This window comes from Pelophylax lessonae (genome assembly GCF_965119305.1).
Source record: "Pelophylax lessonae genome assembly, chromosome: 4".
Taxonomy (NCBI): domain Eukaryota; kingdom Metazoa; phylum Chordata; class Amphibia; order Anura; family Ranidae; genus Pelophylax; species Pelophylax lessonae.
In genome coordinates this window covers 499831587-499844323 of record NC_138771.1, presented here as the reverse complement: position 1 = coordinate 499844323, position 12737 = coordinate 499831587, and the positions used below count along the sequence as shown (strand labels likewise).

The 12737-nt window shown below is 46.3% G+C and overlaps 1 protein-coding gene across 8 annotated transcripts in view; it reads left to right on the top strand.

Moving 5' to 3' along the window:
• The window catches only part of IQSEC3 (IQ motif and Sec7 domain ArfGEF 3), a 157605-nt gene that overhangs the window by 74188 nt on the left and 70680 nt on the right, over nucleotides 1-12737 (top strand). For all 8 annotated transcript variants that reach the window (XM_082257203.1, XM_082257207.1, XM_082257205.1 and 5 more), the window contains exon 2: nucleotides 2400-2468. In XM_082257203.1, the coding sequence (XP_082113329.1) occupies nucleotides 2400-2468 (69 nt within the window). The remainder of the gene's footprint in view (nucleotides 1-2399; nucleotides 2469-12737) is intronic.

Below are 12737 nucleotides of genomic sequence, written 5' to 3'. Positions count from 1 at the left end.
CACTCTCCCTCTTCCTGGCCTCCTCCTGACCCCCATTCAAGGCTGAAGCTCGGCTCCAAGCACTCTCTACTCACCAGTCGAATCCGGGTTCCCGAGCTGGTCAGCAGGGGGCAGTTGGAGGGGGGGGGGGGGGAAGCTGGTACAGGAGGGTCTCCAGTGGGGCATAAAACTAGCCTCTGCTCAGACACAGTTTGCACCATCCATGCTGGGGGGGAAGTCTGCTCTCTTTCCTTGTTTTCACCCCATTAGCAGTGGGGACTTTTACTTCTCTTCACTAGGAATCCTTAGGGCATGTCTGTGGCAGAAGCGGTGCAGCCTTTTTACGGAGCATTAGAGTGGCCCGGGGGGCAATTGCCCCCCTGCCCCTGTCCCAGTCCTCCCCTACCATTACAATCAGCAAAGGATCCACTCACAGATTCCCTACTGATCGGAGTAGTGTTGGTGAATGACAGGTCTGTGTGTCCTGAAAAACCTAACCTGATCGGAATGATTGTAAGAAAGGAGCCTTAGATAGAAAAAAGAGCAGAGTCCTCCAGCAGGGTAGAGTGTTTCAGGAGAGGAGAGTTCAAGTACCAATAAGAGTTGGTTCACACTATGGCGACACGACTTCGGGGGCGACTAGTGAAGTCGCCGTTCACCGCGACTTCGGCGCGACTTGCACGGACTTCACATAATTGAAGTCAATGCAAGTCACTCCGACTTTGGTCAAAAGTAGTGCAGGAACTATTTTCTAAGTCGGAGCAACTTGAGTCGCTCCTATTAGAACGGTTCCCATAGCACTGAATGGACTGCGACTTGTCAGGCGGCCAAGTCGCCTGATAAGTCGCGGTAGCGTGTCTGTGTTTTTTTTTTTTAATGAAAATACCAAACATGTCATACTTACTTGCTCTGTGCAATGGTTTTGCACAGAGCAGTTTTAATCCTCTTTTTCTGGGGTCCCCCCTCCAGCGTCCCAGGCCCCTACTCTGCGGAGAGTGCCCCCATAGGAAGCTGCGTTCCATGGGGGCACCCATGTGTGCTCTATTAACACCAGGCGACTCAGCCTTGACCCCCCCAGCTCCCTCGTCACAGCAATTGATTGACTGCAGCGGGAGCCAATGGCTCCTGCTACCATAAATCTGCCCAATGAGAAGGGAGATAGCGGCGAGAGCCACTACTCTCATGCACATCGCTGGATTGGATCAGGCTCAGGTAAAAATAAGGAGGCACTGGGGGGATCCTGCAACACAAAAGGCTTTTTACCTTAATGCATAGAATGATGCAGTAAGGTAAAAAAAATCTTGAGGCTTTAGAACTTCTCTTAAAGAGGAAGTAAACTCTTCCTTTTTTTTTTTTTCCTCTGCATCGCATACTAGCATATTAAGTGGCACTTACCTGCAAACGGAGCCCGCGTTGTCCCTGCTGGCGGCTGCATCCATCTTCGCCTGTCTTCCTTCCGGGTCTGCGGACTCCGGCTGTATTACTGACCAGAGCCACATGACGTCACTACCGTGCATGCGCGGGAGCTGCCGGTCACAGCACAGGGCTCTGAAGAAACAGCATGGGCGGCCGTTTCTATAGAGCGCATGCGCCGATGATGTCATCGGCTGCATGCAATGTAAATAGCTCTTAAATGGTGCAAGTTTAGGAGATATTTACAGTACCTATAGGTAAAAGTTCTCAAGGTGGGTTTACAACCACTTTAATAGAGGAAAGCAGAATCCTCCAGCAGCACAAAGTGTTTCAGGAGAGGAGAGCTAGATAGAGGAAGAAAATTGTCCTCCAGCAGTGCCAAGTATTCCAGGAGAGGAGAGCTAGCTACGGGATGGAGCAGAGTCCTACAGCAGTGCAGAGTATTTCAGGAGAGGAGAGTTAAATAGAGGAAGGAGCAGAGTACCCCAGCAGTGCAGAAAAATTCAGGAGAGGAAAGTTAGATAGAGGAAGAAGCAAAGTCTTCCAGCAGTACAGAGTATTTCAGGAGAGGAGAGATAGATAGAGGAAGGAGCAAAGTCCCCTAGCAGCGCAGAGTATTTCAGGAGAGGAGAGTTAGAGGAAAGAGAGAGTCCTGCAGTGGTGCAGAGTATTTCAGGAGAGGAAAAGTAAATAGAGAAAAGAGTGGAGTCATCCAGCAGTGCAGAGTATTTCAGGAGATGAGAGTTAGAGGAAGAAGCAGAGTCTTCCAGTAGTGCAGAGTATTTCAGGAGAGGAGAGTAAGAGGAAGAAGCAGAGTCCTCCAGCAGTGCAGAGTAGAGTTAGATAGAGGAAGGGGCAGCCCCCTTCCCACCTCTCATATAATAGAGTAACAATACTAAAACATACAGTGGATCTAATTGAGGTTATAATGCTAAATATGTAACTGGTTGTATAAAGACTAATGCTATGAGTAGTATCTTTTTTTAAATATTCCATCTTTTTTTTAGGAATGAGACGGTTTTGCACCAGTTTTGCTGCCCTGTTGCTGATGCGGAGCAGAAACCTTCTCCACCCAGGTAAGATCATCATCTCCAATGGACTGCAGAAAATCTTGGCTTTGGGATTTGTAAAGGATGTTTAGTAATTAATCTTTTGGGAGTAATCCGAGCCACCTAACAGTAAATATGCTGCATGTGCATTTGTGATGAATACGCACTATGCAGCTTCTGTTGACCACTGTCTTCACATCCATCATGAGAATTATCTGTATAAAATGATTTTGCAGCAGTTGTTATCCTGGTCTGTTATATTACAGAGGTGCTTTTTTTGGGGGGGGGACCCCAGATATCAGTAAACCTCAGAATTCATCTATTAGTTTTACATTGTATGTTGAGAAATGTGTTTTGCAAAAGAATTGTAGTCCATTGATATCAATTCTGGCAATTTCACCGTGTAACCTTCATTGCCGTTCTACCATACAGCCTGTGTACCTTGGCTAAATTGTACTACACAGGAGGCTTAGGTAAGCTTTGCTGCAATAAAAAATCATTATAAGAAAAAACCTGGAATTATGTATTTGTATTTCTTTCAAGATGCTTGAACAGTGCTTGCTTAATTTTCACAACTGCAGCATTATAGAGCAGAGGAATGAAAAAGGGAGCTCAGGAGGTAGGGGGTACTGAGGAGAGATGGAAAGAGTGCAGGGGATGGGGGAGGCAGAGGACGGGTGGAGGGAATGCAAAGTAGTAATAGAGAAAATGGTGAAGGCAGAGGAGAAATGCAGAAAGTGCAGGGGGTGAAGGAGGCAGGAGCGTTGGAGAGAGTGTAAGAGGCTAAGAGACAAAGGAGGAATGGAGAGAGTGCAGGAGGTGGAGGAGGTGGAGGAGACAAGAGAGAGTGCAGGAGGTAGAGGAGACAGAGGAGAGGTAGAGAGAGTGGAGGAGGTGGGAGAGGCCGAGAAGAGATGGATCGAGTATGAGAGGTGGGATGGAGAGAGGAGAGATGGAGAGAGTGAAGGAGGTGGAAGAGACAGGGGAGCGATGGAAAGAGTGCAGGAGGTGGGAGAAACGGGAGCGTTGGAGAGCGTCTAAGCGGTAAAGGATAGAGGAAGAATGTAGAGAGTGCAGGAGGTGGGGGAGGCAAAGGATAGAATCCAGAGAGTGCGGAAGGTAAGAAAGACAGAGGAAAAATGAATGGAGTGTAAGAGGTGAGAGAGAAAAAGAGGAATGAAGAGAATGCAGGAGCTATGGAAAGCAGAGAAGAGGTAGAGAGAGTACAGAAGGAGGGAGAGACAAAGGAGAGAAGGAGATAGTGCAGGAGGTAGGAGAGACAGAGGAGAAATAAAGAAGGTATGCAAGGTGGATGAGAGAGAGATGGAGAAAGGAAAGCGCATATGGTGGAAGAAACACAGGAGAGCTAGAGAGCATGTACAAGGTAGTAGAGACAGAAGAGAGACAGAGAGTGAGCAGGAGGAAGCAGAGACAGAGGCAAGATGGAGAGAGTGCAGAAGGTGGGAAAGACAGAGGAGAGATGGAGAGGCTGTAGGGGATGGGAGAGCCGGAGGAGCGGTGAAGAGAGTGAAGAAGGTGGGAGAGACAGAGGAGAGGTGGAGGGAGTGTAGGAGATTGGAGAGACAGTGGAGAGATGGAGGAAGTGTAGGAGGTGGGAGAGATGGAGAGGCTGAAGGAAGTGGTAGAGACAGAAGAGAGGTAGAGAGTGTATGGGTGGGAGAGACGGTGGAGACATGGAGGGAGTGCAGGAGGTGGGAGAGACAGAGGAGTGGTGGAGAGAGTGTAGGAGGTGAGAGAGACAGAGGGGTGGAGAGAGTGTAGGAGGTGGGAGAGACAGAGGAGAGGTGGAGAGAGTGAAGAAGGTGGGAGAGACAGAGGAGAGGTGGAGAGAGTGAAGAAGGTGGGAGAGACAGAGGAGAGGTGAAGAGAGTGCAGGAGATAGGAGAGACAGAGGAGAGGTGGAGAGAGTGAAGGAAGTGGGAGAGACAGAGGAGAGGTGGAGAGAGTGTAGGGGGTGGGAGAGACAGTGGACAGATTGAGAGAGTGTAGGGGGTGGGAGAGACAGAGGAGAGGTGGAGAGAGTGTAGGAAGTGGGAGAGACAGAGGAGAGGTGGAGAGCATGTGGGAGGTGGGAGAGACAGTGGAGAGATGGAGGGAGTACAGGAGGTGAGAGAGACAGAGGAGAAGTGGAGAGAGTGCAAGGAGATAGAGGAGAGGTGGAGAGAGTGAAGAAGGTGGGAGAGACAGAGGAGAGGTGGAGAGAGTGAAGAAGGTGGGAGAGACAGAGGAGAGGTGGAGAGAGTGAAGAAGGTGGGAGAGACAGAGGAGAGGTGGAGAGAGTGAAGAAGGTGGGAGAGACAGAGGAGAGGTGGAGAGAGTGAAGAAGGTGGGAGAGACAGAGGAGAGGTGGAGAGAGTGAAGAAAGTGGGAGAGACATAGGAGAGGTGAAGAGAGTGCAGGAGATAGGAGAGACAGAGGAGAGGTGGAGAGAGTGAAGGAAGTGGGAGAGACAGAGGAGAGGTGGAGAGAGTGTAGGGGGTGGGAGAGACAGTGGACAGATTGAGAGAGTGTAGGGGGTGGGAGAGACAGAGGAGAGGTGGAGAGAGTGTAGGAAGTGGGAGAGACAGAGGAGAGGTGGAGAGCATGTGGGAGGTGGGAGAGACAGTGGAGAGATGGAGGGAGTGCAGGAGGGGAGAGAGACAGAGGAGAAGTGGAGAGAGTGCAAGGAGATAGAGGAGAGGTGGAGAGAGTGAAGGAGGTGGAGTGAGTGAAGAAGGTGGGAGAGACAGAGGAGAGGTGAAGAGAGTGCAGGAGATGGGAGAGAAAGATGAGAGGTGGAGAGAGTGTAAGAGGTGGGAGAGACAGAGTAGAGATGGAGAGAGTGCAGGAGGCAGGGAAGACAGAGGAGAGATGGAAAGGCTGTAGGAAATGGGAGAGACAGAGGAGAGGTAGAGAGAGTGAAGGAAGTGGGAGAGACAGGGGAGAGGTGGAGAGAGTGTAGGGGGTGGGAGAGACAGTGGACAGATTGAGAGAGTGTAGGGGGTGGGAGAGACAGAGGAGAGGTGGAGAGAGTGTAGGAAGTGGGGAGACAGAGGAGAGGTGGAGAGAGTGTAGGAAGTGGGAGAGACAGAGGAGAGGTGGAGAGAGTGTAGGAAGTGGGAGAGACAGAGGAGAGGTGGAGAGCATGTGGGAGGTGGGAGAGACAGTGGAGAGATGGAGGGAGTGCAGGAGGTGAGAGAGACAGAGGGGAAGATGAGAGAGTGCAAGGAGAGGGGGGAGACAGAGGAGAGGTGGAGAGAATGTAGGAGGTGGGAGAGACAGAGGAGAGATGGAGAAAGTGAAGAAGGTGGGAGAGAGACTGAGAGAGTGTAAGAGATGGGAGAGACAGAGGAGAGATGGAGAGAGTGTAGAAGGTGGGAAAGACAGTTTAGAGATAAACAGAGGGTAGGAGGTGGGAGAGACAGTTGAGATATGAAGGTAGCGCAGGAGGTGGGAGAAACAAAGAAGAGATGGAGTGAGTGTAAGAGATGAGAGGGAAGAGAGATGGAGCTAGAAAGTTGGGCAGACAGAGGAGAGAAAACGAGAATGCAGAAAGTGGGAGAATTAAAAGAGAGTGTGCATGAGGTAAGAGGTATGAGGTGGTGCTGTAGGTCAGAAAGGCAGAGAAGATATGTAGAGAGTGCATAAGTTAGAAAAGTGTAGGATTTAGGAGAGATGGAGAGCGTGTAGAAGGTAGAAGAGACAGAGGAGAGATGGAGAGAGTATAACAAGTGGGACAGACAGAAGAGAGAGAGAGAAAATTCAGGAGGTGGAAGAGGCAGAGGAGAGATGTAGAGAGTGCAGGAGGTATGAAGGGTTGCAGTAGGTCAGAGAGGCAGAGAAGAGATGTAGAGAGTGTAGGAGGTAAGAGGTATGAAGGGGTGCAATAGATCTGACAGGCAGAGAAGAGATGTAAAGAGTTTAAGGGGTAGGAGAGTGTAGAAGGTAGAAGAGTGTAGAAGGTAGAAGAGTGTAAGAGGTAGAAGAGTGTAAGAGGTAGAAGAGTGTAAGAGGTAGGAGAGTGTAAGAGGTAGAAGAGTGTAAGAGGTAGGAGAGTGTAAGAGGTAGAAGAGTGTAAGAGGTAGGAGAGTGTAAGAGGTAGAAGAGTGTAAGAGGTAGGAGAGTGTAAGAGGTAGGAGAGTGTAAGGGGTAGAAGAGTGTAAGAGGTAGGAGAGTGTAAGAGGTAGGAGAGGGTAAGAGGTAGAAGAGTGTAAGAGGTAGGAGAGTGTAAGAGGTAGAAGAGTGTAAGAGGTAGGAGAGTGTAAGAGGTAGAAGAGTGTAAGAGGTAGGAGAGTGTAAGAGGTAGGAGAGTGTAAGGGGTAGAAGAGTGTAAGAGGTAGGAGAGTGTAAGAGGTAGAAGAGTGTAAGAGGTAGGAGAGTGTAAGAGGTAGAAGAGTGTAAGAGGTAGGAGAGTGTAAGAGGTAGAAGAGTGTAAGGGGTAGGAGAGTGTAAGAGGTAGAAGAGTGTAAGAGGTAGGAGAGTGTAAGAGGTAGGAGAGTGTAAGAGGTAGGAGAGTGTAAGAGGTAGAAGAGTGTAAGAGGTAGGAGAGTGTAAGAGGTAGGAGAGTGTAAGAGGTAGAAGAGTGTAAGAGGTAGGAGAGTGTAAGAGGTAGAAGAGTGTAAGAGGTAGGAGAGTGTAAGAGGTAGAAGAGTGTAAGAGGTAGGAGAGTGTAAGAGGTAGAAGAGTGTAAGAGGTAGGAGAGTGTAAGAGGTAGAAGAGTGTAAGAGGTAGAAGAGTGTAAGAGGTAGGAGAGTGTAAGAGGTAGAAGAGTGTAAGAGGTAGGGGAGTATAAGAGGTAGAAGAGTGTAAGAGGTAGGAGAGTGTAAGAGGTAGGAGAGTGTAAGAGGAAGGAGAGTGTAAGAGGTAGGAGAGTGTAAGAGGTAGGAGAGTGTAAGAGGTAGGAGAGTGTAAGAGGTAGGAGAGTGTAAGAGGTAGAAGAGTGTAAGAGGTAGGAGAGTGTAAGAGGTAGGAGAGTGTAAGAGGTAGAAGAGTGTAAGAGGTAGAAGAGTGTAAGAGGTAGGAGAGTGTAAGAGGTAGGAGAGTGTAAGAGGTAGAAGAGTGTAAGAGGTAGGAGAGTGTAAGAGATAGAAGAGTGTAAGAGGTAGGGGAGTGTAAGAGGTAGAAGAGTGTAAGAGGTAGGAGAGTGTAAGAGGTAGGAGAGTGTAAGAGGTAGGAGAGTGTAAGAGGTAGAAGAGTGTAAGAGGTAGGAGAGTGTAAGAGGTAGGAGAGTGTAAGAGGTAGAAGAGTGTAAGAGGTAGGAGAGTGTAAGAGGTAGAAGAGTGTAAGATGTAGGAGAGTGTAAGAGGTAGGAGAGTGTAAGAGGTAGGAGAGTGTAAGAGGTAGAAGAGTGTAAGAGGTAGGAGAGTGTAAGAGGTAGGAGAGTGTAAGAGGTAGGAGAGTGTAAGAGGTAGAAGAGTGTAAGAGGTAGGAGAGTGTAAGAGGTAGGAGAGTGTAAGAGGTAGGAGAGTGTAAGAGGTAGAAGAGTGTAAGAGGTAGGAGAGTGTAAGAGGTAGAAGAGTGTAAGAGGTAGGAGAGTGTAAGAGGTAGGAGAGTGTAAGAGGTAGAAGAGTGTAAGAGGTAGGAGAGTGTAAGAGGTAGGAGAGTGTAAGAGGTAGGAGAGTGTAAGAGGTAGAAGAGTGTAAGAGGTAGACGAGTGTAAGAGGTAGACGAGTGTAAGAGGTAGACGAGTGTAAGAGGTAGAAGAGTGTAAGAGGTAGAAGTAGGAGAGTGTAAGAGGTAGGAGAGTGTAAGAGGTAGAAGAGTGTAAGAGGTAGACGAGTGTAAGAGGTAGACGAGTGTAAGAGGTAGAAGAGTGTAAGAGGTAGAAGAGTGTAAGAGGTAGGAGAGTGTAAGAGGTAGAAGAGTGTAAGAGGTAGGAGAATGTAAGAGGTAGGAGAGTGTAAGAGGTAGAAGAGTGTAAGAGGTAGAAGTAGAAGAGTGTAAGAGGTAGAAGAGTGTAAGAGGTAGAAGAGTGTAAGAGGTAGAAGAGTGTAAGAGGTAGGAGAGTGTAAGAGGTAGGAGAGTGTAAGAGGTAGGAGAGTGTAAGAGGTAGAAGAGTGTAAGAGGTAGAAGAGTGTAAGAGGTAGAAGTAGAAGAGTGTAAGAGGTAGAAGAGTGTAAGAGGTAGAAGAGTGTAAGAGGTAGAAGAGTGTAAGAGGTAGAAGAGTGTAAGAGGTAGGAGAGTGTAGGAAGTAAATGAGACTGAGAGTGTGTGAAGGTAGAAGAGACAGAGGAGAGATGGAGAGAGTATAGGAATGGGAAAGACAGAGGAGAGATGGAGAGAGTATAGGAATGGGAAAGACAGAAGAGCGATGGAGAGAGTATAGGAATGGGAAAGACAGAGGAGAGATGGAGAGAGTATAGGAATGGGAAAGACAGAGGAGAGATGGAGAGAGTATAGGAATGGGAAAGACAGAGGAGAGATGGAGAGAGTATAGGAATGGGAAAGACAGAGGAGAGGGGAGACATTTCTGGAGGTAGAAGAGGCAGAACAGAGACGGACAGAGTAGGAGGTGGGGAGACAGTACAGTAATGCAGGGAGGTTATAGAAAATAAACCTTAAATCATTGCCTTCGTTTCTTCTATAACCTTCAAGCTATTTGTGTGCTGTTCAGGGGTTAATCATTTGCTGTTTCCTTTTGCTGATTTTCCTGGCATGAAATTAAACTTGATTTTGCTGCTATATCATGTAATTAACCTGGAAAAGGCTTCAGTAAGAAAGCATTAAGCACCCTCTAGAGAGTTTCTCACAAACACCTGGTGGGGAGAGCGCTCAGAAGTACATTTCAGGAGAGATGGCAGTAATGTGAAAGAGACACAGGCAGAAATGTAAAAAAAAGACTGCATAGGGGATATATGGGGATTATTTAAAGGAGAACTCCATTATGCACAATTTATATGGCCACATGCCAAACTCTAGCTTGCGACTCAACATGGTTAAACAAGTAAAGATGGAACAATTCATTGAACAGATTATATGGCCCCTAACAAACTCTTAGATGGTTGGATCCTATCTGATCAGTGTCAGGGCACACTAAATCTGGTCCTACACAAGGTCCTTTAAAAGAGCGATCGAACTTTCAATTAAGTTTTCATCAAAATAGTAAAGCAATTGAAGACATAAAATGGGGGTTTTGACTTACTGAAAGAAGATGGCATTGAAGTCGCCCTGATCAAGTGTGGCAGAAAAATCAGATCTCCTAATATAAAATTGCCGTCATTTCTTATCCCATTTCAATTTAATTTTTTGAAAGAATGCAATTTATTGTCTATTTTCAACTTCACAATCTACTAAATTGTGGTGGTTGAACAAACTTGTGACAGTAGGTCCCCCATGGTGATTGCTTGTGATTGGTAAGTGGTTAAACTTGACTGAAAATTGCCACATATATGGGAAGTTTAACGCCTTGGCTTATTCATTTTTATTGCCCCCAAAAGGGAAAAAAAATACTCACCTCCTTCCCAGCTCTATAGCCCACAGTACCACAAAAATATCCATGGTCATTTGGGTTGAATGGCAAGCCAGCTCATTCAGCCCAGAGGATTGAGGAGATACTGTAAGTGCAGTGGTTCTGGGACCCCCCCCCCCTCCCCTGAGGGGATGTCACTACAGCGCCCTGCAAGTGTAGTATAATGATGCACAGATCTGCTTTCTGTATTAGTGATTGCTGCCCACAGCTGGAGAGGATCTGTACTTGCTGAGTGCAGCTGCATTTTGCAAAGTGCACAGTCTATTTGTCTTTAGTAAATCAACCCAAATGTGTCACATGACAAGCCTGAAGACTTTTACGAAAGGTAAGTTTAGAAAAAAAAGTTGAAAGCGTATGCTGGGGGAGAGGAGAACTAAAGGGCAGAGGGCAAATCTGAAGTTTGTCTTTAAGTGCAGTTACCCATGGCAATAGACTTTTAGAATGATGACTGCTGTAAACTGATGCCAATTTAAATTTCATCACTTGCATGTTGCCCTTTTGCATTGCCTTATTCAGTGCCCCGCATGAAAATTGCAGTATATCTGAACATTTTATGACTCATAATCATCCATCCTGCATGCGCTCATCCCTGACGCGCTATATATTTAATTTCCAGTAAGCCGAGAATTTTTTTTCCGCGGAACAATACAATTTTATTTTTTTATGTTTAGCCTATTCCCTGCAGACCATCTGCTGGCTGCGTCTTGTACATTGGTATGCAGAATTTGTGTACATTGTTCCACCTAATTGATTTAAACCCTGCTTCAGATTCATTTTGGACGCTCGCTTTTCATTTATGAAAAAATCATAAAGACAATGACTTGTTTTCTGTTCCACGCGGGGTTTGTGTACCGTCTGCCGAACGCCAGCTGCTGAAGATTTGTGGTGCCTCTGAAAGGGGACCTCCAGTTAAAATTAATATTTTTTTTTGGTAAGCTAGCAAAGATAGGCAGTTCATAAATGTCAGTCTTTGTTGTGGAGGTGCCCTTCAAGTGGGTGCAAGCTGATTGTTAGTCGACAAAGTTCAGAAAGCCAATAGATCCAAAATCAATTGGTTGATTTGTGTCACATTTCCATGTGCTTTACAGAAATATTTGATAACATTGACAAAAAATTTGGAGTTAAATTGATGATGGAAAACAATCTGGTGACCCTGTTATATAATATTCAGTGCCAGTCTGTAGCTCTCAACACAAACAAGATACTGCATTGTATTAAAAAAAAAAATAAAGCCTATTTTACTGTATATAGCCTGGTTTCACAACTTTGAATTGACTAATGCACATGTGTCAAACACAAGGCCCGTGGGCCGAAATCCGGCCCACCAAGCCATTTCCTGTGGCCCTCACACCCAGGGAATTTTTGTTTCAGCCAGAACCCTGCACACTGTACATAGCGCTCCCCTGAACCCTGCACTCTGTGCATAGCACACCCCTGAACCCTGCACTCTGTGCAAAATGTACGCCTGAACCCTGCACTCTGTGCATAGCACACCCCTGAACCTTGCACTCTGTGCAAAGCACACCCCTGAACCTTGCACTCTGTGCAAAGGGCACCCCTGAACCCTGCACTCTGTGCATGGCGCACCCCTGAACCCTGCACATAATGCACTCCTGGTATTTATTATTTATTGCCCTTTTAAGACCCTCCCACTGGTAGTGCAATTTGGCCACACCCACCCATTGATTTCCTGCACTGATTCTAAGAAAAAAAAGCCTGGGATACATTAATGTAGTCTTACAAATACAACCGGCCCTTTGAGGACAACCGTAATGCTGATGTGGCCCTCTATGAAATTGAGTTTGCCACCCCTGCACTAATGCATGTTACCGCAGGACATTATGGGGTTGATTTACTAAAGACAAACAGACCGTGCACTTTGCAAAGTGCAGTTGCTCCAGAGCTTAGTAAATGTGGTAGGGCTTCACTTTGCAAAGAATACCCAATCACATGTAAGGAAAAAAAATTTTTGCTTTTTTTGCATTTTTTTTGCATTTTTGCTTGCACGTGATTGGAAGATGGAAGTCAGCAGAGCTTCTGCTTATTTACTAAGCTGTGGAGCAACTGCACTTTGCAAAGTGCACAGTCTATTTGACTTTAGTAAATCAACCCCTATATATCATTATCCCTGATGCAATGCTTCGGGATGTACACACCTTGCCAGTACACCTCAACCTATGTGTGTTTCAGTGTACCAAGTGTTGTGTGGTACAAAAAAATGACGCATATTCAGATTTTGAATGGAATGCCCTAATGCAAAACTACATTGAAAAATACAGTATAATACGATGTCTCAATGTACCAGGCAGATCAGAATGGGGCTAAACATTACATGTGAATTCCAACATAGCAAACCAAATTGTATTATAATATTTAATATGTGCCCAGATATTTATTGCAGGCATTTTACACAGAACTTTACATCTGTCTTTGCCCTTAAGGAGCTTGGAATCTAAGATCTCTAATTCATATGCATACACATATAGTGCCAATTTAGACAGGAACCAATAAATCTACCAGCATGTCATTGGATTGTAAGAGGAACCCAACACAAATACAGAGAGAACATGCAAACTCCATGCAGATAGTGCCCAGACCGGGATTTGAACTGCAAGGCAGAAGTGCTAACCTTGAACCACTTTTCTTTCTAAAGCAAAATGACACCCGTCTGCACCCTGCCTCGACATATAGGGGTTGATTTACTAAAAGCAAACAGACTGTGCACTTTGCAAAGTTGCACTCTGCAAGGGCAGTTGCTCTAGAGCTTGCATGTGATTGGGTATTCTTTGCAAAGTAATGCTTTTACGTTATTTACTAAGCTCTGGAGT